This window comes from Hirundo rustica, chromosome Z, assembly GCF_015227805.2.
Source record: "Hirundo rustica isolate bHirRus1 chromosome Z, bHirRus1.pri.v3, whole genome shotgun sequence".
Lineage (NCBI taxonomy): Eukaryota > Metazoa > Chordata > Aves > Passeriformes > Hirundinidae > Hirundo > Hirundo rustica.
Genome location: NC_053488.1, coordinates 71,911,306 through 71,939,299, shown reverse-complemented (window position 1 = coordinate 71,939,299; position 27,994 = coordinate 71,911,306). Strand labels below are relative to the sequence as shown.

Genomic DNA, 27,994 nt, shown 5'->3' with positions numbered 1-27,994 from the left:
CCCTGCAATTATTACAAGATTGTCATGAGAGGAAAATCAATGCAGTGTGCCAGGAAATAGCTTATACCAGAGTTTAAAGAGAAGAGCTACTAAATACAGCTCTTCCCCATCCTGACATAAGGTGAGTACATCAGGCAGAAAATCCTCCCATTCCTCTGAGACATTATGTTTTGCTGGAAATGTTTAAACAACCTTATAGCCTTTACTCTGCTCTTTTTATTAGTTGCCAGAATATATGCCAATGTTTTATTTCATCTTCCTCTAGCAAAGAACTATCACAGGTCCTTTTAATCACTTATCATCTTTTGGGCCAAAGATCACAGGCTTACTTATAGGAAAAGGGTGTAAATGTTCCCCAGAGATCTCCTTGGGAAAAACACATTTTTTAGATGTTAAATAATGAAACATTAGCATCTAGTTAAAATGATATATGTTACTTTCCAGTATCAAACTGGTCTACCCTTTTGAGTTCTGTAATGAGCTTGGTCAAGATCTTCAGCTGGAATGCTACACAGACAAGTTATCAAACTGAAGCTGAGATAACAAATAGCTTTTCATGACAAATACAAACTTTCACCAAAATTACTCCAAGTCTCTGTCTCCTTTGATTTTTTGTGATGGCTAACAGTTTTGTAGTACTGCCATTTATGTGCACTTATGCTTACCTACATAGATCATATAGCAGTGGAACTATTTTTTCATGACAGCTGAAGTCAAGCCTACTTGGCCATGACACTGAACTGGAACATAAAGGCCTCGCCCCAAAAAGCAGTGACAGCACCACTGCCAGTCCAGCTGGTTTCCTCTCACACATTTGTTGCTATGGGCACAATCTCAGAAGAAAATTACATTGGGTTCATGCACACATTCTGCCCTCTGGTATAAACCAGATTGAGTTTCACATAACCTAGAGGCCTGTTGATTTGAAAAAATGTCTAACAATTGACTGCCATCCAAGACCAGAGGCCATGACATGTCATGAATGAGAACTAGAGAAGTAGCTCTGCTTCTGATAGTGAGCTGACGTGATGGTGGGCAGAGAGCAGAAAGCTCTTGGCTCACACCTTCTGTTCCCCAGTATCCTTCAGAGGCCCAGAATATTCTGGAAAACAGACAGAATCCTTCCCATGTCATCTGTGAAAAATTATCCTACGGGCCGGAAAGTAAGAGAAAAATCTGCAGATAGACAATCTGTCTCATTTGCCATACTGGCACGTGCTCATGACCAGAGTCAGCTAAAGTCAGCCAGGTTTCTGAGGAACTGATTATATGCATTTTTGCTCTCTGTCCTTAAACAATAAGGCTGCAAGGTCAGGCCAGCTTCTCCAAGGAGCAGACAAACTGTGACAATACTCTTCTCTCCTCTCACTATTCCAGGTGCACTGCTTGTTTTAGTTTGAGGGCATGGAACTGGATTTAAATGAGAAGAAAAAAATCCCAACAAATCCTGTTCTGCCCAACACAACTTAAGAAATAAGTTTTAGAGGGCAATTACTGCCAGTTTTAATACACATCTCAATGAAGACTGATTCATGAGCTGACTCCCTTATAAGGGCTTTGTAGTTAAAGAGACTGGGAATAGGAACCTTGTTAAAATAAAGCTCTACTGAGCATTTTGCATTTCAAGACAGTTACCTCTTATGACTTTCTCTGTTTGGTTCTCTAATTAAAAGGTTAGCAAACACAAACAGGGAGCATTTGATAGAACACAGGGAACCTTAGGTCCCTCCGCTTAAGCCCTGAATTGAATTTAACTACTCAGAGATTGTCAGTGATACAATCACAGCACATTAACCCCTATATAGCTGCAAGCTTTTTCAACAGCACCACATAGACATCAGCCCTGTAATCCAGACTGGTGAGCTGTGCAAATTCATGGCTATCATTTCTCTGTCTTTGTCCCCATTGCTGGGTTCGGCAAACACTTGGCTCTAAATAGTGGAAAGCACCACAATCTAGACACATGGCTGCAGAAAAAATGTTGCTGCTGTCCAAAAAAGGATAACAGGTTTATTGGTGGATAAGTGGAGAGCTGAGCCCTCTAACAAGAATTATTGTTTCACTTCCCTCCTTCCATCACTGTGATGGTCCTGATAAATCATTGGTAAGAAAAACCCCCAGGATTTCTATGAAGCACAGACAGAAGCTCTAGTTGTAACAAATAGCATTAGTAAAATGTCACTAGATTCATGCTGTTACCACCTACCAGCTGCACCATTAAAAGGTGTCTGCTCCTAAAGAGTGCATGAGAAAGGGATGCCCAACAGTGCCATGGAGGTAGACAAGGGTGATTTATGGCTCTGTGCAGGGTGATAACATGGGCATGAATCACCCAGTGCCTTCAGAGATTAGCTAGACTGGAGTATGTGCGGTGAGGAGAACAGGAAAAAACATTATGAGGTCTAAGGCCTGCCCATTTTTCTTACATGGAATACGTAAAGCATTCTTAATCCTGGGCATGATCAAACAAACAAATCCCCTCTGTGCCTTCTCAGGACACTGCAGCAGTCCTGAAGTAGCTGAGACAAGTGAAGCTAATTAGATCCTCCTGTTAGGCATCGCATTTTACATGAGGATAGTCTGACCCTGGTGGATACATCTCAAGAGACAGTTCCTAAGCTCTACCATTAAGTGGTTGTAGTGCTATCTTAGCACAAAAGTAAATCAGAGAAGTAACATTCAGACGTGAGGGCTCTTGGCATGAGCGAAAAAGGGAGACTGAAAGACAAGCCAAGGTCCCTATCTGTGCCTGTCAGCTATTGAGAGGAAAGAAAATTAACCATTAAAGTCACTATGAAAACACAAGAAGAGGCACAGAAATTAATCTGAAATCATGTGTGTGTCTCAGATACTTTCAAATTTCAATTGGAACTCAGACCATTTGAAATTAAGAGGGGCCTTCCCCATGATGTCATTCATCTTTAAGTCAAGACCTTCTAGAATCTTCAAGGTCTTCAAATCATGTGATCATTATATTCTGTGATATCTCTGATTAATCCTCAACAGACAAAAATTTCCCTACAAAGAAATAGCATTCCTTTCTTATAAAATATTTGAACATGGAGCAGTGTGATCTTTCTCATTTGTTCTAAGTGAGCTGCACTTGGAGCAGATCTGGCCCTTGTCGTAATTAATGAACTCGGTCATCAGCCTTGTACACCGTCTCCCAGAATATCTACATACTGCTTTCTTTCCAGCCCATTCCTTCCTGGCAGGGAAGCTCAGCACAAATGCAAGAAGGAGGATTTCCAAAGGCTCTTGTCCATCAGCTCTTCTCTGACCCCTGAGAAAGTTCTTATGGTCCAAGATATGAAAGGAAGATTTTGATGTAGATGGACACTTATTTCCTGTTTTGCTGAAGCCAAATTGGAATCCGGACCGGTAAGGGGAGCAGCCACCTCACACTGCAGAGAACCAACTTTCCAGCTTTCAAAAACTGAAGTGGTAAGTGAGCAGCAAGATACCGCTGCTGAAATTGAGTAATGGGATTTTCAGAATAATGGGTTGGCTCACCCTGCTTGGCCATCAAGAAATGTATTTACAGAATGAGCTTTCCCCACTGTCAGAGACAGTAGTAAGAAAAGAATTCCCATTGCTTTTTTTCACCTGGTTAAGTCACCTGCTTGAATGTGCAGGTGGCAACAGTGACGCCATAACACAGCAACAAGCCCTGCTCAGCATCCAGCCCAAAGAGACAGAAGGTACTCCTTCTGGCACTTGGAGTTCCTGCATAAATCTGATGCTTGGTTCCAACCACAACTTCACCCCTGCTGCAGATATCTCCCCAGAGATACCTGCCTAGAAATGTAATAGATTATAGATGTCTTCAGGGCTTATGAGTTCTTTTTGCATCCTTTCACTCTTTAAACTTCATGGGAAGAGAAATTTTACTTTCCAAGAATTTTTACTTTCCACTGAACAGATTTGCTTCCAGTTTGTTGCCTGGGCTTTAAGTGAGGGGAGAGAATAGATGAGGAAATTTATACGACACTGAGCCAATGTCAGTTTTCATTAAATATAGTGTTATTAGCACGGACCACATGCTACCTGGCTGTCATTAACCTAAAGGGCAATTTTGTTACCAAAGATTGCAGGATGGGAGTTTGGTCACCACCTCCTACCTGGATGATTTATTTAACCTCCTAATGCCTCGAAAGATTTATCAGAGAATTGGCACTGCACAGAAGTTATAAAAAATGCACAAGTCTCAACATGTTTTATGTATTCACTTCAAACAAAATATGAACTATGTTGCCCTTGCATTTGCTGACTTTGGGCTTCCTTTGGATTTAAAGCTTATTTCAAATCTTTCATAAACTAGACTATTAACTTTTTTTTTTCCTTGTCATAAAATGCACACCTTTTCATTGAATCGCTTTTGCATTCCATACTGCTAGGCAAAGCTGCTGTGAAATATCTGACACCCAAAAGCTACTAAACCAAAAGTTTGTCATTTAATCATAATTTCCAGCTAACCAGCAAAGCAAAAAAAAAATTACCTTATCATCTCCACTCTCTTTACATCTGCTTTATTCCCAACTGTAACACAACCAGTTATAATTGAGTTGCTGATTAATCAACTAAGTGGGCCACCCTGTGAGGAAAACCAGAGGGGGGAAAAAAAAAAAAGAAAAAAAGAAAAAAAAAGAAGAGAGAATCTAGGTCACTCTGTTCTGAAGACAGCAAAATAGATAATTGCTTCACTTCACAGCATCCATGCTACACTTGAGGTATGTTTGAGATCTTATGTAACTAATACCATCTCTAGGTTAGCCAGACCATCCCTAATAATATGCCACAAATACCTCTTTCATGCACATGAAGGTGATAGATCTGACTTCGGGCTGCATGAAAACAAGGAATATTCCAAGCCATGAGGCTTTGAGGGGATTTTTGTGAGCTTTTAAGAAGAGGAAGAAAACCCCTTTGATTATTTTATTTGCATCTGCAAAAAAATAATAAAAATGCCAGTCTTCAGCTTATCAGATCTCTGTCAAGAAAGACAGCTGAAATTTCTAAATTACATTATACTGTATCAAAGAAGTTCCTGTGAGTGCCCAGGACTTTGTTGTGCAGAATCAAGTGCTGAGTTTTCCTGGACAACCAGAGATCATCCCTGTTGGGCTAGATTTGTTCCACTGTCTTTTAGTTAGAACTAATTTTTTTCAGCACATAAAAAAGACCTAGTATACAAGGATCTTGTACAGTACAAAGCAAAATCTACACTAAAGTGATCTCTAAATAAAAAATAGACAAATAACTACATAAAAACCAACAATAAGACAGGATGCCTGTAACAGAGAGAAAAAATTAATGGGTGTCGTTAACTCAGGGCAGCCAGTTATAAAGTAATAAATAAATAAAAAATAATCAGTTGGAGGAAAAACAACATTGAAACGGACATACTTTACACTTAACCCAGGGAGAGGATTCATTATGTGAAGCAAAAGTCAAAGATTTGCACTTTGACTTCACTCTTCTGTGTGGAAACAGAACATTCTTGTTTGTGGTAGTGGTCAAGAGGATGTATTTTACCCACCTATTTTAAACAACTGTTATTGTATCTGCCAGTATAGCAGGAGCACATGCAACGTTTTTGGAGGAGAGGCGCTGAGTACCAGGCAGAAGGAGTACCACCTGAAAAGTTCTACCAGATGATATTCAAAATAAAAAACCGGAAGTCCCAATCAAGCACCTCGGCCATGAGGCAAGTCACTGTGTCCCCAACAGGGCACCTAAGGCCAATACCAAATAAGGTTGAATACTAAAAAAGGTATTAAAACACCTTAACATGGTCTTCAGAGAGATTGAATTGCAGTGGGATCTCTGCCTGCCACCGTGTTCATTGGTAACATAGTAAGACGCACAATCAGAAGAAAGGGATGGCACATTCACCCTCTTCCAGAAGCCAACATCTTGCAGTGGCAATGATCTGGTGTTCTACCACTCACCTGCATACACTTGCTGTAGGTGCTGTTTGGATAGGCGCTCCTGAATTAGTCAGGCAGTTTTAAGGAGACTTGGTTGAAGTTATCACCCATGGGGAAGGAGCCTCTCAAGGCTACAAGAGACTTTTGAGCCCAAGAGATTCAGTCCTGTATACAAAACATTAATCTTTCTCCGAGTGCTGGGCCAGCACAAGGAACACTCTGAAATCGCTGCCTATATAAGAGATCTAAATCATACTGTAATGTGAGCCTGAATCCGGAATATTGAGACGACAGACAGCAGGCACATAAACTGTGGAGTGTATCTGAGTCTAACAACCATGAAAATAGTAGATATTGGTCCTGAAGAAGATGGAACCTCTTATTTTCAGACAACGAGTCAAAACCAGGAAGAAGTCCCAGAGAAACACCTAGTTCTTAAATTATTTTTTCCCAACTGAAGCATAAAACAAAAAAATTACCAAATCATTGAAAACAGCTGTTTCTATGTAAATTGCAGGTAGAAGTCACCATGGAGGGAATTTCAAGCTATGCTTATTACATGAAATTCAAATACCTCTACCTAGGCTGAAACACCGCAGATGGAAAGCTTTCAAGTATAGACATCTATTCTAGAAATTACTTTGTAAATCCACAAAGTACTTTGAAATAAAAGCACCTTCAATCTGAATCCAAAAGCTGATTCCAAATCATCCAAGAGCATGGATGTAATACAACTGGCAAACCTCTTCTGTTATACAAATACAAGCGGCTAAAATGTTTTCGGAAAAGGGAAAATTTACCACAGCTCTGTGACTAACCCACCCAGAGAAACACAATGCTGCCTCCCACTAAGCTAGGTTTGCATTCTGGACACCATCAGATGTTAACACATATTGGAAAAAAAACAAAATTTAGCGTAAAAACGAAACCACTTTTTAGGAAAAATCTGTTATTATGGACAATCTTACAAGTGAAGAACCAAAGCCATGAACTCTCTATTGAGGTACTCAGGACCAATAATTATTTCCTGCCTCACTGGCCCTACCTCTCTGAGAATGTACAATTATTTCAAATGCACCCAAGACTCAGTTTCCATATCTTCCTGCTTGCTGCAGCAGCAGGATTCCCCAGAGAAAGCACCTCTCCTCTCCCAAAAGTCAAGTGACAATAATTACTGACTCAAGGATGCTCATGGCCAATTCATTCACATTATTCTTTTACCAATATTGTCCTTCATTTTAAGTAGCTCTTCCTTCACTGCAGTGTTCCCATGCATTTAGAGAGAGTAGTGGTGTCCCTACTTAACCTTTTTCCTCAGCATTCTAATACACCTCCACAAAATTATAAATTTCCTTTCATGCACCTTTTCATCTTGTAATTTTGCAGTCCAGATGACATGGAACAGAAACTTCTGATATTTAAAGGAAAATACAGAGGAGAAAGTTGCAATTATCAAGAAATTTGTTTTAAGTATACAGAATTAAAATAAACAAAAAAAAAATCAAAATTAAAAAATACTCATCTGTTTCTAATGAAGTCAAGATTATTTTCTAAATATTCTTCCAAGCACTTTTATTCCCAGCTAGAACTCTGTAGAGGAGGAACTATATACATAAAAACCGAGTACTTTCTCCTTCTCCTCAATTTTTTTACTTACTTGTATTCTGTTTGGGATATATATATATATATTTATTTATTTATTTTTTAATTTAGAGAAAAAAAATAAATCTGAAGGAAACTGCAGAGAGAAAGCCAATTCACAAAGAACAAAACATTTCACTCAGACTCAAGGAAGAGTAGCATGCATTAATTCAGCTTCAGCATGAAGTAAATAACTGCCAGAGATTAAAAATACATTGGTTTGGATGTGATGTCTTAGTCTCATGTAGTCTTTCATGTCTGCAATGTGTCTTCTTTTCTTGATTGCTGAGGAAAAAAAAAAACAACTTAGGTGTTTAAAAGCTTTTCATTAAAAACAAAAACGAACACAGCCTTAGTAAAACCTTTCCAAAGTCCTCTTGCAAATTAAGGCTTTGATTAATATATGCATTTTCAAAGAATTCAAGAGACAGACGTGCTTAGGACAGGCACTGGAACAGAAGCCAGGCAGTTCCACAGTTCCTGCCACTTCAGGGGGTGTCCAGGAGGTTTCACACTACATGCAGTAACACCACAGCAGTGAAGTAGAAAGAGCAAGAAAGTCTCACTGGCAATATCAAGTCAAGGACAAATTAAGTGTGGAAGTTCAGCTCTGTCCAGCACTGAGAAGAAGAAGGAGTGATAGAAGGACAGAAGAATGGTGTTTGCTCCCCATGAAGGGAAGGGCAGTACTCAGAGGCCCATGTGTCTAGTAAAGTTTTCTTGGGATAACGGTGTTCTGTAATGCTTTCTATGCAAGGAGACTGGGAAAGACACCATTTAACACAGAGATCAAGTGACCTACCAAGGGTTCTACACCCAGGGTTCTCCCACAGACAAGGCCAGAAATTCAGACAACCATCTTACACTCAGCAACCTTCAATAGGAAGTTCAAACTTTTCTGATGGTCAAATTTGCCTGAGCTAGCCAGCAAAACCAAAAGCAATTAGACAGATCCAGGAACACAGAGAAATGGCAGCTCAACTATTTGTCAATGCAGGCATTGATACACGTTTCTTTCCCATCCTTTTCCTCTAATTGTTGTCTGCCTTCCCCTTCATTGCTCTAATTCCCTCAGGAGACTGAAGTTATCAAAAAAAGCTCCACCATTCCCCACTGGATTTTTGTTGTTGTTGTTTCTTCCCTTATTTTCCACAGAAGGTAACACACAGCCATTTGAATCTCAAATTTATGTTGATATTGTTGTAGGTTTGACATTCCTTCAAGGTCAGTATCACTGCAAATAAGCCATGAGACTCAAATCATGATGCAAAAAAAGCAAAAATGTAAGTAGCTACTAAGCAGATTCATCCTTGTAGGTAATGATAAATTCAAATTGCAAAAAGATGCACAAAGTCAGCAGATTAAATTTGTCTGTATTAATGCACTTCTGCAGTGTCATCATCCACCCAACTCCAAAGCACCTCATTTAAAAATACAGGAGAGAAGGGGGGGAAAAAAAAATCCTCAAACTGCACAGGGCAGTCGTCAACTTGTCCGTAGAAGAGAAACACAATTTGTTTGAAGTATTTTGTTTCTGATATGCACTGTGATTTGTACCAGTGATAGATCACTAGTAGCCTTTGCCATGTTTGTAATTGCAGCTGTTGCCCTTTTGCAAACCACATGAGCATCTGCTCAGTAATGGGCTGAAACTTTCAGCCTTCTCAGCAATGTTCTACACCCTGAGACATATACTCCAGACCCAAAAACTGACCTGACTGAAACATAATCGACTATATCTAAGCTCTCACAATCAGACTGTACATGAGAAAGTATGATGGCAACCAGCAAAATGCTCAAAGCAGAAAGTTAGCAAATATTTAAAGTTCTGTGTTACTTTGATCAAGGACTTGATTTCAGCACATGGAATGAAAATACAAAGGCAGTGCAGAGGTGCAGCCTCACCTCAAAGAAGAGCATCCAAGGCTAAGGCTGAGTACTTGCTGCCTCACCACTAAAAGAGAGACAGAGAATTTGGAACAGCCCCCAGCATGCTGCTGAGGGTCTTTACAGTTGTTGGACATGGGCATAGAAATGTTGCAGCTTTGAGGAACCAACATCTCAGTTACCACTTCATGAACCATATCCTCTCTCCAATGGCCTATGAAAAACTATGAATTCTCACACTAGGTAAGACTAGAATCAGTATTTGTGTCTGAGTATCAGCATCATTGTCTAGTCCCTCTCTTGTCTGAACACTATCACATAAAGTTCAGAGCAGAGACCTTGGCCTTCAAACAGAAGAACATGCCTTTTGCATGTAGCCCTCTGACATGAAACAAGCCAACGGCAACACACTAGATAGAGATCTGTCCCTTTCCTTCTGCCAGCCTTCCCTGCTTATTGCCATTCCTATTCCAGGCCTCTTTAGCAATTTGGAAGACTACAAACACTGCAGGAGGACTTTCTCATCTTCATGCAACTGCCACATGGAATTTCCCATGATACCAATCTTGTCTCTAGGGTGGATTTTTGTTGCCTTTGGGAGGTGTCCCAGGATGAAAGAGACATTCCCATTTCTTTAAGGGCAGGATGCCTTAGTGGAGGACATTTGCAGAGGTTACTTAGAGTATTTGGAGCCCCATACTTACTGCATTGCTGACAAATACAGACCATACAGTCTCGACTTAACTCAGCAAGACTTCTAAACCCAGGTAGCCTTCCTAGATTTGATTTCACAGCTTTATGAATTCAAACCCTACCCTTCCAGTCAGAGAAGAAAGCCGTCCCATGGACACCAGCCTTTGTATACCTCAGGCTTCTCTAATGTCTGTACTTTTGCCAGCACATGAACAAGCGAGAAGGTCCCCACAGCTAGCAGTTGAACGGCATCCTGAACTTCCTTCTCCTTAAGAGCCAACAAAAAGGCAAGTCAGTAGCTTATATTTAGAGCATCCCATTTCACCAGGAAGATCTCAATAGCTGTAATATATCATCTATTAGATTCCTGCCCAGCTCCAAATCCACTGCTGCAGATAGCATTTCCTATACAACACAGGATAAAATTTCAGCGCTGACAAATCCTATTTGTGCCTAAACCATGCAGCTGGCAAAAAAAAACACTACTTTGCTTTGATTATAAAAGATTAAAAAAAAAAGTCAGAAAGATTCAGGTATACAGCAACAGATATTGAAATCAAAAGTATGCAGAATTTTCTTCAAAGTGGACAGAAAAACCCAAGGAGAAGAATCTTTTTTCTGCCATGAATCAGTTCCAGACAAACTACTTAATATATGTGAAATTTCATTATTTCTCCCCCTCTGGGAGAGAAAACTGCCTGCTTATCCATGTCACTCCACTCCAAGCAGGCTTTTGGCAAGCAGATGGCCTGCAGCACAAATCTTATTTGTGACCTACCTCTACAATCAGCTGAAGGTTGCACATTTCCTCCAAGGATACTTCAATAAGCACACTGCTTGCAGTGCCTGCTTGCAGTAAGATCCCAGCAGACACAAGGGAGACCTTTGTGTGATTCTAACAGCAACAGGCCAAACGGAGGCAAGCAAATATAAAAGGAAGTCTTCTAAAGAAAGGCACAGGAAAAAAGGACCTGGTCAGTTTTTCATCTCCTGGTTTGGATCATGGATGGAATAAATCAGCTGAGTATCACTGTCATTGTTTCACTGGTATCATCTCAACAGCAATCATTTGCTTCCTTGGAAGACATCTTGCAACGTAATCAAATTTCTTGAAGAAAATCTCTTTGCTAGCAGTACACATTAGAAAAAAATAATGCTTTTAATACCATTCCTTGTGAAAAATGTCTGCAACAGATATACCACCTACCCCAAGTTCCTACCTCCTGCCACCGGATGCCAGGAAGAAGGGATCAGCACCTCCTTCTCCACGTTGTCTCTTCAAAAAGCTGTACAGAGCAATGAGGTGACCCTTCTGCCTCCTTCTCTCCAAAACAGAAACAACAGGTCTTTAGCCACTCCTTAGAAGACATTCCTTCCAGCCCTTTCATGAGCTTTACTGCTCTCCTCTGGATGCATTCAACGCCCTTAAAAACATGTTTAATTTGTGGGGGCCAGAACTACACACAACACAGGTGGAAGTTACCCGAGAATGAAACTAAGTGGCCCCCATCCAACACCTATCACGTGCTACAGTGGGTTTGAGATCTCATGTCTCTTGCCAGATTCTCCAGTCTTTGTGATTTGGATGCACCTGACTGCAAAATGAAAGACCTCATGTGTTAAAGGTTTCAAGGATCACAGACAAAAGAGACCCCAGAAGTCGATACCAGCAGTATTTGTTGGCACTACGACTTGCAGTTTTGCATTACAGTTTCTGTCCTGCTCCAGAACTTCATGCATTAACATAAGCAGTGGAGCACCGCTTAGCTGATCCCAGAGCAGCACAGAGGCTCAGCAGAGAACTGAAAAATGTGAGAAACAAGAGAGTGAGTTGGAGAAGGAGAAACCAGAAACCCCTTTGTGTTCCACCCTGAACAGGTCTGTATTGCCTGTGACTGCACTCAATCTTGCTAACTTCTGCAGGAAAAATTAAGGACATAATCCTCACTTCATAAGCTACTAAAGTGAAGCACATGCAGCAGTAGAATGTACAGAAGGTCACTACTACAATGTTGAACACTAGTGTGGTTTTCATTCAGGCTTATCTGGCATTCACACACCCTCACATCTTCCCTAATGTAAGCTTAGCACAGGAGCTGCTCTTTCAGAGCTTAAGTCACACAGTGATTTAAACCCCATTATCTTCATGAGGGTTGGGATCCCTGTCTGCCTTTAAGAACAAGGGGACTCCCCTTGGACTGTGTTTTGTGATATACCCAGCTGAACCAAAGTTGCTGGTAAGGGACATGAAGTAGGCAGTGCTCCCCTGCTGGCATGTTCCAGATGGTAATCTAGTCACATTCGTCTTGTGCCTGGAGTGTTTTAAGAATCTTTCTGAACTAAAACGAGTGTCCGCTGATTCTTGAAAGAAGAAGCAGATGTGAAGCAGCAGTCTCCAATCTAAACTGCTGTCAGTAAATCAGCAAATCATGCCTGTATTATCTATCATAGTGAATATCTATCCAGAAACTCAGAAGTACCCTTTCTCCTAGTGGAGTTGCACTGCACTATGAATTCAAGGGCTGCTGGAAGCATGAAGAAGAAATTTAGACAATACCGTTCATATGCACTGTTACATGTGAAATGATTTGCATAATTTATCCACAGGCTGCCAAAAAAAGTCAATATTTAAGGCAGATATCCCAACCTTTTACCATCCAGTTCTTGCCATTTCTCCCATTCGTGGCAATAAAAGTAGTACATTAAAAGGGCTCTGTGCAGCATCATATTTAGAGCTATTGTGTGTTCTGTATACCATGATTTCACAACATTCTGGTCTGCAGAATGTTGCTTTCTGCAGTAAGAAATCTCTCTCCCTTCAAAGACATCATGATCCAACATTCCAGTAAATGCTCCTCGCTTTCCATAGGTTTCTTTTTTAGTAAGAAAATGTCTCAGACACTGGACCTCAAATCACCCAGTAACAGAATGGCACCCAAAAGAGCTTTATGAAGATCATTGTCTTCTATTTCAAACCAGTTTCCCTATTTGTCCAAGCCAGCAGTGACAGAGGAAGTGATAGAGCGAAGTACAACATGGGAGTCAGGTGTTCATGCATGATTTGCTTTCACACAAACTTAGGAAGAAATAAGCAATGCACAGTGAAAAGCATTACAGCTAAACTCCTTAAAGATCAATTCCAGATCCTCCAGTTCCTGCTCCCTCCTGAGAAATCATACACATTGGTCATGATAACAACAGCCCAGCTCTGACCTGGCTTGGAAAATAGCATTTCTAATGTAAAATACAGTCATGAAATTACTCCAATTGTCTTCATTTAAAAAACTATCACAGTTTTGCACAGTCAGCAAATCACCCTAGCTACACACATGTGAATGCATGTGATGTTGCAAGGTCAGAGGTGCAAAATATTCCCTTGCTGTTACTCCTGTGGGAGAAGAAGCAATTTTAAGACTTTAGGTGTCCTCTTGCTACTTTCTGCTTGTTTTACACAGCTAATAAGCATCATGACTTCTCCATGGCTTCTGTCACTGTCAGAGAATAAATAGTCTGACTTCCATATAGGGTGTTGAAAGGTTGGGGGGAAAAAAACAAAAACAAAAACCACCCTACAGAAGGAAATCAGCCGAATAACCTATTTTGTACTGTTTTTCCTGGACCACAGTTCCCACTGCTAATGAAAGGGTCAAGGACTTTGCCACAAAGAGGCCAGGGATTTAAAAAGACACATTTCAAGCTGGTCAACCTCCAGGCAGAAACTCTGCTGCCAACACAGCAGCAAAATCCCAGTGCTGGCAGGACAGCAGAGGATGATCTTCTACTGCACAGAAACAGCAGACTTCTGCACACTCTCTTTAACAACAAGACAGGGAAAGGATACATTCTACTTTAGCAATATAATAATCTGTTTAACTGATTTCACAAAACCTAAATACCCTTGTCACACTAACTTCCAAACAAAGCAATTTGATGCCACATAACTGCCTTTCCTTGGTTGCTAACTTAGCTCACCTACCTTTCAAAACACCTCATTGCCTTCTTCCTCTATGGGCAAAACTCCAAGAAAAAGCAAATCTGATCATTCTGTGCCATTAGAGACAAGGCATTAGCCTTCAAAGTTTGCTTCAAAAGCAATGGCAAAACTCACACAGAAGCATTCTGCTAAGGTTAGTGGTACTGCTAATTAGCAGAGTGAGACCTCGTCTTCCTCAATAAAGTGAGTGAGGAGGTAGGAGAACAATGCTTTTCTATCAGCACCTTATTTGATCACACTCTATGACAAAACCTGGTTCCAAGCTCCTCACATGCTTCAGAGACCTGCATAGTACTGTCCAGTAGGGAAAAGTCAAAAGAAACCACTTGCAAACAGTTTGCAAATTCAGGCTCTTAGCTATCATAAGCTCTGGCCTAAGCTTCATTTTGGGGCTGTATCCTGGGAAGAGAAAATGACACGCCCATTATGAAAATTACACACCCATTATGCTCTGTCAAGGACACCCAACCAGCCCTCGGCCTTTGTGAATTTTCACCATCTGAGATCGTTGAAGCGTTAAGCTACCTTAGCTGTAGGTGCTCTGCAAGCAGAATCTATAGCAGGTCTGATTCTTTATACATTTTAGGGGACCGTAATGACAGAATTGCAGTATCTTTTTCTTTCTTCTAGGAGTGCAATAAGAGATTATGAGAATGGGATAAGAATACTTGCACCATTCAAAAAATCCTGTCAAACAGAAAAATTAATTTGGAGGTGTCCTGGGAAAAGCCATATTAAACAAAAATCAAAGAGCCATGAAATTCAGCCAAAGACCTCCCAGAAAATGAGGATAATGAAAATGGTCACTAGTAGATCAGACCACGTACCCTACCCAAAGCAAGCCTATCAGAGAGACCTAGAGGTTTGGTGCTTTGCTCAGTTTGACCATCCTTGTGGATACAATTCACAGATTATTCTGTGTTGGAGGGGACCCAGAAGGATCACTGAGTCCAACCCTTAAGAAAAATCTCTTTGGAGATCAGAACTGGCAAACAAAAAGGATTCTGGCCCCAAAACTAAGGAAGCAAACTATAACCTTTATTCCTTGGTTTGCTGTGCTAGTCTGGCCAGCTTGGATGATTTGCATCAGCTCGGGCTTTAACTCCAGGGAGAAACCAGTGCCCAAAACCACCTTTATTTCCCAAATTTTATTTGCACTTGGAGATTTTGTTTTATCTTGTTGAAACTATTTGTAATTTAAAAATAGGATTCCACTTAATGAATTAGCATTTCCTGGATTTTACCACTCTGCAGAGACTTCTCCTTTATTGAGTAAGTGGGTAAGTTCCAGACACATTAAGTCATCTGGCAGAAGAGCTGCTGCACTGGGCAGCATCTTGATAGACATCAAGAGCTCAGACTTCACAAAAAGATGCTTTTTGAATTTACCTTCTCAGAAAGTCCTGTTATCATACAAATCCTGACCTTAGCATGCAACATCATGTTAGAATGAATGTCTGCCCAGGGTGAATGTTGTTAAGCCCAGGCAGACACTGCTTTCACCCCATGTTAAGTCACCAAGCTGCAGAAAAAAGCAGGCATCGTAGATGTCATTCCTTTGCTGCAGCCCTCCTCCCCCCGCCTTTAACTGCAGTCTCTAAGCAGTTATTTCCCTTTACATGGATCTCCAGCTGTAGTGGCTGTGTCTCCAGTTTGCAGGGACATTAGTTCATTTCTGTGCAAGCAACCTTGCATTACAGCCAACAGTGCAAAGCCTGCACATCTTAACACTAATTCTTCGTCAAAACAGGCACTGAAGAGTGAAATGAAACACAGCACTGCTACCACACAAACCATTACCTTCTCACATAGATGTCCTCATACCTCACTATTTCATGCAACCGAATTTGTCCCTTTCTTCTCCTATTTGATCTTCCTATTCAAAATACTCAGCTGAAACTTGGGTTGATTGCTCTGTTCTTAACCCTGACTGTTTTGCTCCTCTGGTGAAAAACACCCACCACTTTCAGAGATGAAAACATTGTTTCCGTGCCATGGGATAGAGTCCTGCAGTAAATGCTGAAGTTGTGTACTACATCAATATCACCACATATTAAACATGTACACAGCCCCATGATTCTACAGTTTCTTCAAAGAAAAAAGAATGAATAATGCACACATGAAATAGGAGTAAAAAAGGGCATGATCAACTTCCTCTGAGACCAATATTTGAGTTCCCAACAGACCCAGCATCACCTCAGTGATGCTTAGACCATTGCTTACACTGCATGTCCAGGTCAAGCAGCCTAGAAAGTAACTGTGGCAGAAAGAAGAAACCTCATTCCTGAACATTTGTTCAGTGTTTTCAATTTCTCCTACACACATCCCTACTTTTTCTACTTCACACCATCAGGTTAAAACAATTCTACACACACAAAAACACATACAAAATTGGCCTCAAATCCAGGTAAATGTGTAGGAATCCTTTATTATTATTTCCATCCTTATTGTGGCAGTGTTCTTACTAAAAATAACTCTCAAAATATCAGCGACAAAAATTTCTGCATGGCCGTTTTTTTTTAGGGTTTTGCCAATCTTTGGGGCAAAGATGAAGGAAGGCTTACACACACAAACTAAATGTCACTCTTTCTTTGGGCTTACACTGCCTAAACTAGTCTTTCTCCTTTATAATACCTGCCTCAGTGGCATGGCATGAAGGAAATCAAGACCTGCACACTGCACAGCAGGATATGCATCCAGTTGGTAGGCTGCCAATTAGGCATGACCCAGGGCCAGTACACCTTGTGTGGGAGGTCTCTTCTCTGACATGGGGCTTTGGTGTCTGCTTGTTGCTGCCCTCTCCTGCTCAGACTCTTCAAACACTCCACTCTGGAATGATGAATCGATGACAGGCAAGCTCTTCCAAGTCCTCAATAAGCTATCCCAGGTGCAGACCCTAGTAGACTATCCCCTCTCTTTCCGGGTGCAAAGCGCAGGTGTAGGAGGGATTCAAGGCCCCTTGTGTGCCAATCACACTTACCTCCTAAAGCTTGTTTCATAACAAAATCCATGATTTATTGTTTGGGGTCCTGCCCACCTTCACACCTCACATGCACAGAGACCGGGAATCCTTGGAAGGCAGCCTGCAAGGAGACACAATCAAAAGAGGAACAGTGTCTCTAGGAGAAGAAAAGGCTAATGCTTGATCTTCCTCAGCTCTCTCCCCACAGCCTTCTTCCCTATGCCTGAGTGCAGACAAGTTTCCAGCCCTCCATCCCTCAGACCCGGCTTTGCACGGCAAGGCACCCGAGGAGCAGAGCTGCATGCTGGCGAGCGGTCAGCGGGTGGGAGGAGTCGGGGGTACACGGCGGCTCCCCTGGACTGGGCAACTGCCCGGGAGCAAGTGCGGAGGAGCAATGCGGTGCCCTTTCACGGCTCGTCTCCTGCAGACGAGCAGGAGGGGGTTAAACCTTTGAACTTTCTCGTTTCCCCGCCTGCCCTCGCCCTCTCGGTTTTCAGGGGGTTTGCTCCAGGCGGCAGCTCCGCCCGGGACCGCCGAGGGGGCATTTGAAGGTGACGCGCCCTGCAAGTGCCCAGAACAAGCGGGGGATGCTGGGCGATCAGGACGCGGATACAGTCCGGGTGGCGGGATGGAAGGTCCTCCGCCAGAACCCCTCGGAAAGCCCCCAGCGCAATGTCAACGAGGGCTGCACCTCCTCAGGGTGAGCCGGGACGGCTCAAGGTTGAGACCGGCCGGCCCCAACTGCAGCACAGCAGCTCCGCCGCTTCGGCTGCTGCATCCCACCCCCCGCCCGGCTTCGGCACCCGGTCACAGCCGTGCCAGCACCTGGAGGGACGAGAGCTGTCCCCGTCTCTGTGTGCCCGCACCCCGCCTCTCCTCTCTGCCCTTCCCGGCTCGGCACGGCCCGCCCGCCCCGGCGCCGATACCTCGCTCGGCGACAGGCGCTGTGCTGCGACGGGCCGGGCTGGGGCAGGTGCCGGCTGCTGCGGCTCCTCTCCTCTCCCACGGGCTGCGGCCGGCGCCCGTGTGCCCGGGGGTTGCGGGAAGTTGCGGGTGCGGAGTGGCGAAGAAGGAATGAGTCCAAATCTTATCCCTACTTTTCCCCCGCGCCCCTCTTTTTATCACAGCATTTCCGGACCATCCCACCGACACGGTCCCTCCTTCCTCCTCCCCTCGTTGCGGGCGCCGTACTCTCTCCCTCCCCCTGCCTCCGGCTCCCCCGCCCCTTTCCTGCACCGCCCTCGCCCCTCGGTCTCGGTGCTCGCCTGCCCGGCGCTCCCCAAGCTCCGCGGAGGGTGCGTGTATCTGCATGCGTGTCCCCCAACCCATCCCCGGCTGTCTCCAGCGACCAGGTGTCCTTGTGCTTTGCCGTGGGGGAAAGGAAGGGTGGCTGTCAGCCCGCTGTTGCATTTTGCAATTGCTTCCTTGCGTCTCCTCGGGAGTCAGTGTGTGTACCGGGGGAAATCTGCAGCCACGGCTTCCTGCAAAAGGGGGAGGGCGTGGGAGAGCGTTCTGCATCCTCTGTTCTGAGTCCTTTCCGGAGATCTCTTATTCCCTAGGTCCTGGAACGAGTTGGAGAGGCAAGGAAGAAGACAGGGAGGGAGCAGACTCCTCTCCTCCCTCTTTCTTCGCCTCGAATTGACTGTGACCGGAGAAGAATCGCCGGCTGCTCGGTTTGTGCTCTGGCTATCCAGGTGGAGGGGCGAGGGCGGGGGTTGCGGGGGAGCGGGATGGGGGAAAAGAGGAAAGTCGTCTCCTTGCGATTGCCGCTGAAGGACGTGAGTGCAGCGATCCGTTGTCCAGCCCGGATTCCGGACGGCATCTGAAGGGGAGAAGGAAGGAGCTGTGCGCGGTGCGAGCGCTACGTGGCAAAGCAGGGCAATATACTTCAGAGCACCGGCGCCCACCTTTAGGGGTGCCGACAGCCGGATTGAGGCTGGCTGGGGAGGACGCGAGTTCTGGTGCTGATCCGCCCTTTTGTCGCCAACAGGGGAGGTGGGACAGCAACCTCCAAAGTAACCTATATGGATCTAAAAGGAAGGAGGGGGCTAGGGTGCAATGCTGCCGGCAGTGCTGTGAGCCCGGGGATGGGGAGCGGCGACGCCTCCTGGGGAAGGCTGGCACGGCCCGTGGGCGACGTCGTCTGAAGGTCGGGAAGGACGCCGGGGCCGCACCTGGCACCGCGCGGAAAGGCATGCAGATCCAGCAGGCATGGCAGGAAAGTCAGTCCCTCCCGGAGCAGCGATGCCGACCATCGGGGCTCCGCAGTCTGCAGAGTTTTCAGATGCTAGCTGCAGATGCAGATGTGTGTTTCTATACTCGGAGCAGTGTCTACCACCTGGGTCTGCCTCCGTGCCCCGTGCCTGTCAGTGTTTCAAAGGCATTTGGATAATGACCTTTATAGCATGTTTTAAATTTCTGTCATCCTGAAATGATCAGACAATTGGACTAGATTGTCTTTTTAGGTCCCTTCTCCTGAACTGTTCAGTTCTATCCTACAGACTCCCAGAAAACCACTTTTGCAGACGACACTAGTGTTAGTCCAAGAAACTCACCTGGGTAAGCGTGTGCTGCACTTTTACTAACAAATTTCAGAAAGGAAAAATAATACCAACAGGGGTGTAAAACCCTCTTGTTTTAAACCTTAACGTACTCCCAGAAATTACCATTCATGATGCAGAATTTTTTGATGCTTTTTCATACATAACATAGGAATGTGTCAGCATAGATTGCTGTGCTCAGGAAATGAACCTAGGAGCCTGCTGAAGCTGTGTGCCTGGGTTTCTGTGCTATTAACACATTATTTTCAGATCTATGTTACCTCCCTAAGTGCCTGTATGATTTTGAGCAGGGTTTAAGCTTGGGTCTGTCATACCACACCTCAGATTCCTTTTTCATCATATGATTGCCCTTAGAGAGAAGGACAGTGCCCTACCCCACACTACTAAACCTCCATATGAACACCTTGCTCTTATATCCTGGCATCTGGGAAGGAAAAATTCAAATACTCTCAAACAAAAAGATCAGAAAAGGGTGAGTAATAGTTAGAACACCCAACTGCCTAAAATCAGCTTTCTTCTTCCTATTTTGGGAATCCTGGACCATGCTACACCAAGGAACTCCCGTAGCAGCCAAGGGTCAGCATAGCCAAGCGGGGTTGCTGAGAAATGTTTTTGTTCCTGTTCATAGGCTCCTTACAAGCTGTGTAATAGCAAATGTCCTCCCTTTGGTGCAGAGAAGAGTGATATCATCCACAGGGACTTCAGAAGCTAGACAAAACAATAGGGACATCCAGAAGTCTCTGAGAGATCCTTGAGCTTCTTCTTGGCCTGTTTAGAGCTGATGATCTGTTTCCAGAGTTAGCTGACTCTCCAAGGGTCATGTATCCGTAGTTCTGCTTCCAAATTGCATCCACTTTTTCCAGATTACACACCTGACACAGAAAATCATGACACATGAGACAGTGAAACATTGCTCTTAGTGCCAACTACCTTACAGTTGCCTCCTCTTCAGGAGAACAAGGCACATCATTATCAAATCACAAACTCCACTGTGACACTTCTAGTCCAGCACCTCTACCCTGTCTCAAGCACCAGCTTCCAAATAACTCCTACAGGATGTACTTTCCAGATGAAAAACCAATTGCTTGTGAGCCTGATTTGGGTTCCTCCTGTCCAGGTGATACCCTGACTATTCAATCAGGAAAGTTCCCACCAGTACACTCCTCACCACATGAGGGTCAGGCACAGGGACAGGGAAGGACACAGTTGAAAGAGATGACGTAGTCTATAGATCTGTGTCTATTCATAGTCTCAGAAAGGCTTCTGGAGAAGGCCTTTATGTTGGAGGCAGAGCCTTTACTCTATTTGCTGAGAAACACAGCTGGAATGATGGACTCCTGGGGATCTGTTAGGTGATTTATCTGCCATATGTAATGTCTGCAACAAGAGAAATGACAGCTCCTGCAGCCGTGGTACTGATATGAGCAGTGCCACATGCATCTCCTTTCTGATGGTATATAACAATATACTAGGTTCATAATCATTTATGAGTATGAATCTGGCAGTAATGCAATTTCATAACATTTGCTGGACAGTCACAAATCTCGGAAATAGCAGTGTTTTCTCACCAGACTGAGGGATAGAGACTGGTATCTGTCTGTGAGAGGGATCTGTCCCAGCACCATGGACAGAGAGCAGCCGCCCATGCCCTGGTACCTCCAAAACTTCCCCAAATACCAAAGTCAGTTCTTAGTCTGGTTTGCACTGTGTAGCTGACTTATGCCTGCTCCCGGTTGTGAGAATAGGCTTGTTCTTCCTTGCAGAACCAAGGAATACACTGTGTGACCTTGTTTGGTGCATATGAAGAGCGAAAAACTGAGCAAAGGTCTCCTCCGTGGAGTTTTCTGCAGGGAGCTCAAATTCCTTCCTTGGCTGCCAGCTGGGAATCTGTGTTTATTGATATCCATGTAAGAAGTGGAATAAGCCAATAATGGGGTTTGGTGACATTTTCCATAGAAAAATGTATATTTGGATCTCCAAAAAGAAAGAAAGGTCTGTTTTCAGAAGAAGAAAAAAAATAAATTAGTCAGGATGTTTCACTTCAACTTCTTAAAGCGCAGTGTTTGATTACTCAATTCCATATGGTGTTTGACTACTAAACTGAAATCAATGCCATGTGAAAATGATACTAAGAAAGCTCACAAACAAAGTGTAAATGTTATAGAAAATACTTAAACGGCTGCCCAAAATGAATGTGCTTTGTTTCTTTTTCTCTTTCTTTTTCCACCCCTACCTTATTATGAGCTCTCACTATTGTAACTGCTGCACTGTTCAGTGGACTGCCAGCAAGACCTACACAGAAGCAAGATTATTAGCTTTTTATCAACACAGCTACTGAGACAGAGGGGTCAGGTACTTACAAAAGGTAGTTTGTGTACATCAATTGCAATCCCTTCAGTGGCTTAATTCACTGAACACAAATCTACAGTATGTTTTATTTTCTCTTCAACTGTCAATTCTGACTGTCAAAACATTTCAGAATTCAAGCATTTTTTGCCTCTTCAGAAGTATTGCTTTGTTTCTTGTTGTTCCATTAAACTTACAACAGGCTTTAACTAAGATCTTTATTTTCCAACCAAATAGAAAAAATATAAATTATATTCTTTTTAAGAGGTGTGTTTCCATTAAGCCAAAGCTATAAAAGGATTTTTCAGCCATTTATGAAAGCACTGAAGCTCTGGTCCCTTGAGATTTCTTGAAGACAAACTTTCTAGTTAAGCATTTGCTTCAGCTATCAGAGGACCAAATTTTAGCTCAGAAAAACTGAAACAAACATGTATTGATTGTTTTGTTGCAATGACATGTGAACACAAGAATGCAAATTAGATATAGATTTTTATATATATATATATATATATATATATATATATATAATTTTTTTTTTTTTTTTTTTTTTTTTTTTTTTTTTTTTTTTTTTTTTTTTTTTTTTTTTTTTTTTTTTTTTTTTTTTTTTTAATGAACACAGATTCCCCAGCCTATTTTATGAATAAGTGCCTTGGTAGGCTGCCATTTCTTCTTGTTCATATTCTACCTTTTCCACTCCCCTAGTCCCTATATCTCCATTGCTTTCTTTGTTTCCTGTTCCCTGGACAAGCTCTTGCCTTACCAGACTAATTGAGAGTCCCTTCTCAGCAGGACTGATTCCTGTGGATAGGCATGATCAGGTAAATATCCTGTAGCTCTTATCTCCAAGATTTACAGCTCTACATTACAAGGCTTCTTTGGCAGACAGAAGTTGTCCATAAAGCCAGGAATCCATCTTTAACACTGCAGTGATTAAGTAAAGATGCCTCTATCCAAAGCATATCAAGTTTTTGTCATGAGATTATTATTTCAAGAACTTTTGGCCCCAGTGAACTTTTCCACCAGTGAACGAGTGATCCAAACCAGAGCATTCTGTGATGTGTCAGCATATACAGGCATTTAGAAGCAAAGAAGGTAAAAAATATTTTACTGTTCTGTATTTGATGCTGTTGAAACATTCTACTTTGATGTATCAAAATTGTTGCACCTTTCCCATGACCAAATCACTTTTCATACATGCCTGTATGAAAAATAAACAAAATCATACCTGAGTAAACTGGGGATTTTTCAGAATTCTTTTGTCATGGAGAAGGAAAAAGAGATCACACTCTTCCTCTTTGTTGCAATTTAAACTCCAAGCAAGATTCAAAATGTCAAACACACTTTACAACAGAATTTCTGTTTTCCCAGGTAGTTCTGTGACTTGCCTTCTTTTATTACTCTACGTTTTGGAAAAGAAAATAGTCAGAGGGGAACAGCATACTTGGCTGAGATGAGAGTCCCTACTCTCATCTCAAGCTATCAAGATAGCTTGGTGTCAGACGCTATGACCTCTAGTTCTTTTCCTGTGTTAAAAGAGTAGTCTCAAGTTCTGACCTTGACTTGGAAGGAAGATCCTCACCTAAAGATGTCAATCTCTGGGCCATAAAACAAATTTAATTGTTTAACATAAACTTTTCATTAATCATGAAGGGAATGTGTGTTTGCGCTAGTTTAACGCAGCCTGATAATATTTAGTGGAGGGGAGGGAAAACCATGGAGGCAGCTTCTGGGAAATAAACCCAAGCAACTACTCAAAGATTCTGCTACACTTAGCACAGCCAGTCCCTGAAGGCTCTGAAAATGAACATGGTACTTACCCAATTAGAGAAGCTGGTAGGGCCTCTGTGATGATATATTTAAGAAGGAAAAAACCTCCATGCACATTCCTCTTATTCCAAGTGGTAGGAAGGCGGCCTCAACCTGACGCAACCAGGACCATGCCACCAGGGCCATCCTGGCACCACGAGCAGCCATGCAGCTGGGACCATGCAGCTGAGGCTGGCACTGGGAGCACCCATGTGGCGAGGGCCATCTCAGCACAGTCCACAGCAAACTCTGCCTGCTTGGCTGCTTTTAGCCAGAGGTGCTGCAGACAGAAGGGCAGAGGCGGCAGCAGCAGCTTCTCCTTTTTGGCGCCCCAGTAAAGAGAGGCACTGAATGGTGCCGATGTCGCGGTGGTTGGCACCGCCCGCGCAGCTGCTGGGGAAACCGCAGGGGCATGACGAGCAATTGGGGATGCCTGGATAGGATCAACCATTCAGCACTGCAAAACTGTATAAGAACTTTTCAATTTATAGAACTTGAGAACAAACAAACCTACAAACACCTATTATCTCCCAAATCAGAGAAAAGGGACAGGAGAAGACATGCAAGGAGAACAACATGGCGACACTAATGTCAGTGATGAGTAAGGGGGAGAAGGAAGTGCTCCGGGCATTGGAACTGAGATTCCTCTGCAAGCCGTGGTGAGGACTATAACATAACAAACTCTTTCCCTATAATTCATGAAGTGCATGGAGGGATGCAGAGATCCACTCACAGCCTGTGAGACAATGGTGCTTACACAGGAGCAAGTGGATGCTGAAAAGCTGTAAACTTGTGGGAAACTCAAACAGAGAGAGGGAGTTCAACCGGACGGGGTGTATATCCAGTTTTGAATTATATCCAAGGCTAAAAGGGCCCTGCCTCTAGCCAGGAAGAGGCATGAGAGAATCAGGTCTTTTGCATGGTGTGGATCTGATGGCCTGGTACATCAGAACCACAAAAATACAAAGCCTTGGTTGATGCTGGTGCACAGTGTGCCTTGATCCCTTCAGGACACATGGGGGCAGTACCTGTTTCTATTTCTGTACAGGGGGATAGCAGCAACCGACCCTGTTGAAAGCCAAGGTGAGCCTGGCTGGGAAGGAGTGGCAGAAACATCCAATTGTGACTGGCCCAGAGGCCCCGTGTATTTTGGGCACAGACTTCCTCCAGAATGACCAAGACCAAGGGATTTAGGTGGGCTTTTGAAATAGAGGATGTTAGGTATTTGAACACCTTGACTGGGCTGTCTGAGAATCCTTCTGCAGCTGGACTTCTGAAGGGGAAAGTGCAACGAGTAGCAATTGCCGCTTTGACAGTGCACCACCGGCAGTATTGGACAAATCGAGATGCTGTGATTCCCATCCACAAGATGATCCGTGAGCTGGAGAGCCAAGGGGTGGTCAGCAAAACCCACTCACCCTTCAACAGCCCCATCTGGCCTGTGCACAAGTCTGACAGAGAATGGAGATTGACTGTGGACTATCGTGCCTTGAACGAAGTGACTCCACCATTGAGCGCTGCTGTGCCAGACATGCTGGAACTCCAGTACGAGCTGGAGTCCAAGGCAGCAAAATGGTACGCCACAATCGACATTGCTAATGCATTTTTTCTCCAGTCCTCTGGCTGCAGAATGCAGGCCTCAGTTTGCTTTCACCTGGAGGAGCGTGCAGTACACCTGGAACCGACTGCCTGCATTCTCCACCAAAATTGTTGTGGTTTGACTTTGGCCAAAGCCAGGCACCCACAAAAAAAGAAATCCCATTTACTCATTCTCCTCTGCTGCAGCTGAGTTTCTGAGATGGTCTGGCACAGGGTGCCAATGTTGGGGGAGCTGAGTTGGGCGGGCCTGGTTGATGTTGCTTCAGGCTTGGCCCATTTGTGTGTTCAGAGTCAGCTTAAGCAACCACACAGAAAACTTTGTTTTTCTATTTCATTTGTGCTGTTTCTCAGGTTTTCCAACTGCCTGGGAATGGTGTCAAATTCCCTGCTGGGCTTTCCTCTACGAATCATCATTTCTTTTCCTCCCACTCAGTCTCTACCACAATTATACTTTGGACTAAACCCTTCACTTCAGGGGGTTCCCTGTTCAGGTATCACAGCAGCATAGTGAAAAACACGCAAATAATGGGTTAGGGCTCTGTGGTTAAGCACATATTTAAGCAACCTGCCGGAAATCAGATTTAGACTCCAAAGCAATATGAGAGAATCAGTTATTTTTTGTAGAAATAAGGTATATATTTTGGTATTGTCTATCCATTCTGTGACTTTCTAATCCATCAGCAAGTTTCAACCTCAAATAACACAGGAGTAGAAGTCTCATATGGTTAGTTTTGATTAATTTCGTGGAAATTGTTGGCTTGTTAGAGGAGAATTAAATTTTATTAAGTCTTCATGAGAGACTAATTGTAGTAAGCATCTCTACTAGGAAATAAAGAATCTACTCAGGAGAGTTTTCAAGGAATTGACATTATATTAAATTGGTGTATGTGTTTGGATTTCTTTCCCACTCAATTTGAAATGGCGAGAGACTCAACTGAATTAATATTCTCCACACATTTTTTTTTTTTTTTTTTTTCCACTTGGAGCTACCTCTGTCACAAAATTACTTTATAAGCTAACTTTAAATGAAAATACACTTGTGGATATGAGACTTGCCCTTTGCTCCATGCCATATGAAACTGCACTTTCACTAGAAAATTAAATAAAAACTAGAAATTGAACTCTGGGAGGCACTAAAAGTCTGCTGCCTGCTTTGTGCATGGATTTCAAAGTGCCCTATTCATTTATTGAAAATTTACTAGACATGTATTTCTTTCACTCCTTATAAAGATATACCCATAAAGACAGTCCTACACCATGAAGAGAAAAGGTAAGCAAAACAAGAAAGTCATCACCTTGCTGCAGAATCAGAATTTGCACACAAGTTTCTGGAAATGAATGTAGAGTGAACTCTTGCTCCGAATACAAACCAGCAGGTCCAATATTAACAATAGTGCATCATACCACAAATACAGATACCTGAAATTCATCAGCAAGGTCAAGTAGAAGTGTTGAGATCATTATTACAGGAGGCCATGAAAGAAATTTGACCCATGAGAAGAACCATAGTGTATCCAGAGGACGATCTATGCCAAGTCACTAAGTGATGGAGGCAGGAACAATCAAAAGCATGTTTCCAAGCACATGACCAGACTTCTCTGGCAGTACGTTTCAGTTTCGAAAGAGAAATGTGATTTTTAATGTCCTAATACTAGACAAGGTGTCAGGCCCATATGATCCTCTTAGGAGCTTGTTTATGCAGAGGTGACACCAAAATACTTATCATGTATGGATGGAATATTTTCTTGAACAGAAACTTCAAGAAACAAGTCCATAGCCCCTATAGGGCCAGACTAGAGCCAGACATTAGATTTTGGGTTGCACCCCAAGGGAAATCTTGCCTAGACAAACCATCCATTGGCTAATACAACTGATATGGCTAGATATTTCTCCTGTCAATCAGAACTGTGTGGATACCTTATCCCTAAAGTGCTGATCTCACTTCCCAGGGACTGCAGAAAAGGATGTTGATAGAGCCAATATTTGTTAAGGTGAAGAATGGTGACATGGTAGTGGAAATGATTCGCAGGTCAGAACTAGGTCCTTCTCAGATAGTTTTGTCCTCACAAAAACTTAGATTTTCCTAGTCAAAATAATAAAAGTTATTTTTTTCTGTGATACCATCATCTTATAAAGGGAGTCCTCTGACTCTCAGATCCTGGCAGTATCCTGTATTTTTGGAGGTGAATAAGGTTCAAGGTCTGAAGAAATTACTTGCTTCAATGGTGAAGTACTGGTTTTGAGGTCGTTCTAAAAAGATTTTTAACAGAACGAGAACAACTGGTTTGAAAGATAAACTACTAAAAAAGTGTACACTTGTGCATGTGTGCATACACCCAAGAAACAGCAGAGGAGGTTTTACATGAACAGACTGTATTGGTAACCAAAGACATAGGAAACAACTGCTGAACACTGGCAAACTGGTGGCTTTTTTAATTGACCCCAGAAAATTACTGCTCTCATAAGATCACAGCCCATGCATGACCTGTCACTGACACCTTTCCTAAGGAAAGACGGCAACACAGTTATAGCATACCCTACACTGATTATTTTCCTCCTATCTCCACAAGACAAC

The 27,994-nt window shown here is 43.0% G+C and overlaps 2 protein-coding genes across 2 annotated transcripts in view; one reads left to right on the top strand and one right to left on the bottom strand.

Annotated features, from left to right (window-relative positions):
- Positions 1-18,250, bottom strand: part of CPLX1 (complexin 1) — a 105,660-nt gene extending 87,410 nt beyond the window's left edge. Inside the window, exons 1-2 of the mRNA XM_040091075.2 lie at positions 18,034-18,250; positions 17,126-17,228 (exon numbers count right to left, since the gene is read on the bottom strand). Coding sequence (XP_039947009.1) covers positions 17,126-17,156 — 31 coding nt within the window. The 5' untranslated portion in view covers positions 17,157-17,228; positions 18,034-18,250. The remainder of the gene's footprint in view (positions 1-17,125; positions 17,229-18,033) is intronic.
- On the top strand, positions 17,780-22,478 carry LOC120765829 (uncharacterized). Its single transcript, XM_040091022.1, has 4 exons — positions 17,780-18,160; positions 18,235-18,402; positions 18,667-18,780; positions 19,098-22,478. Exons 1-4 carry the CDS (start codon positions 17,780-17,782, stop codon positions 19,497-19,499), a joined length of 1,065 nt encoding a protein of 354 aa, XP_039946956.1. The 3' UTR covers positions 19,500-22,478.
- The last annotated feature ends 5,516 nt before the right edge of the window (positions 22,479-27,994 follow it).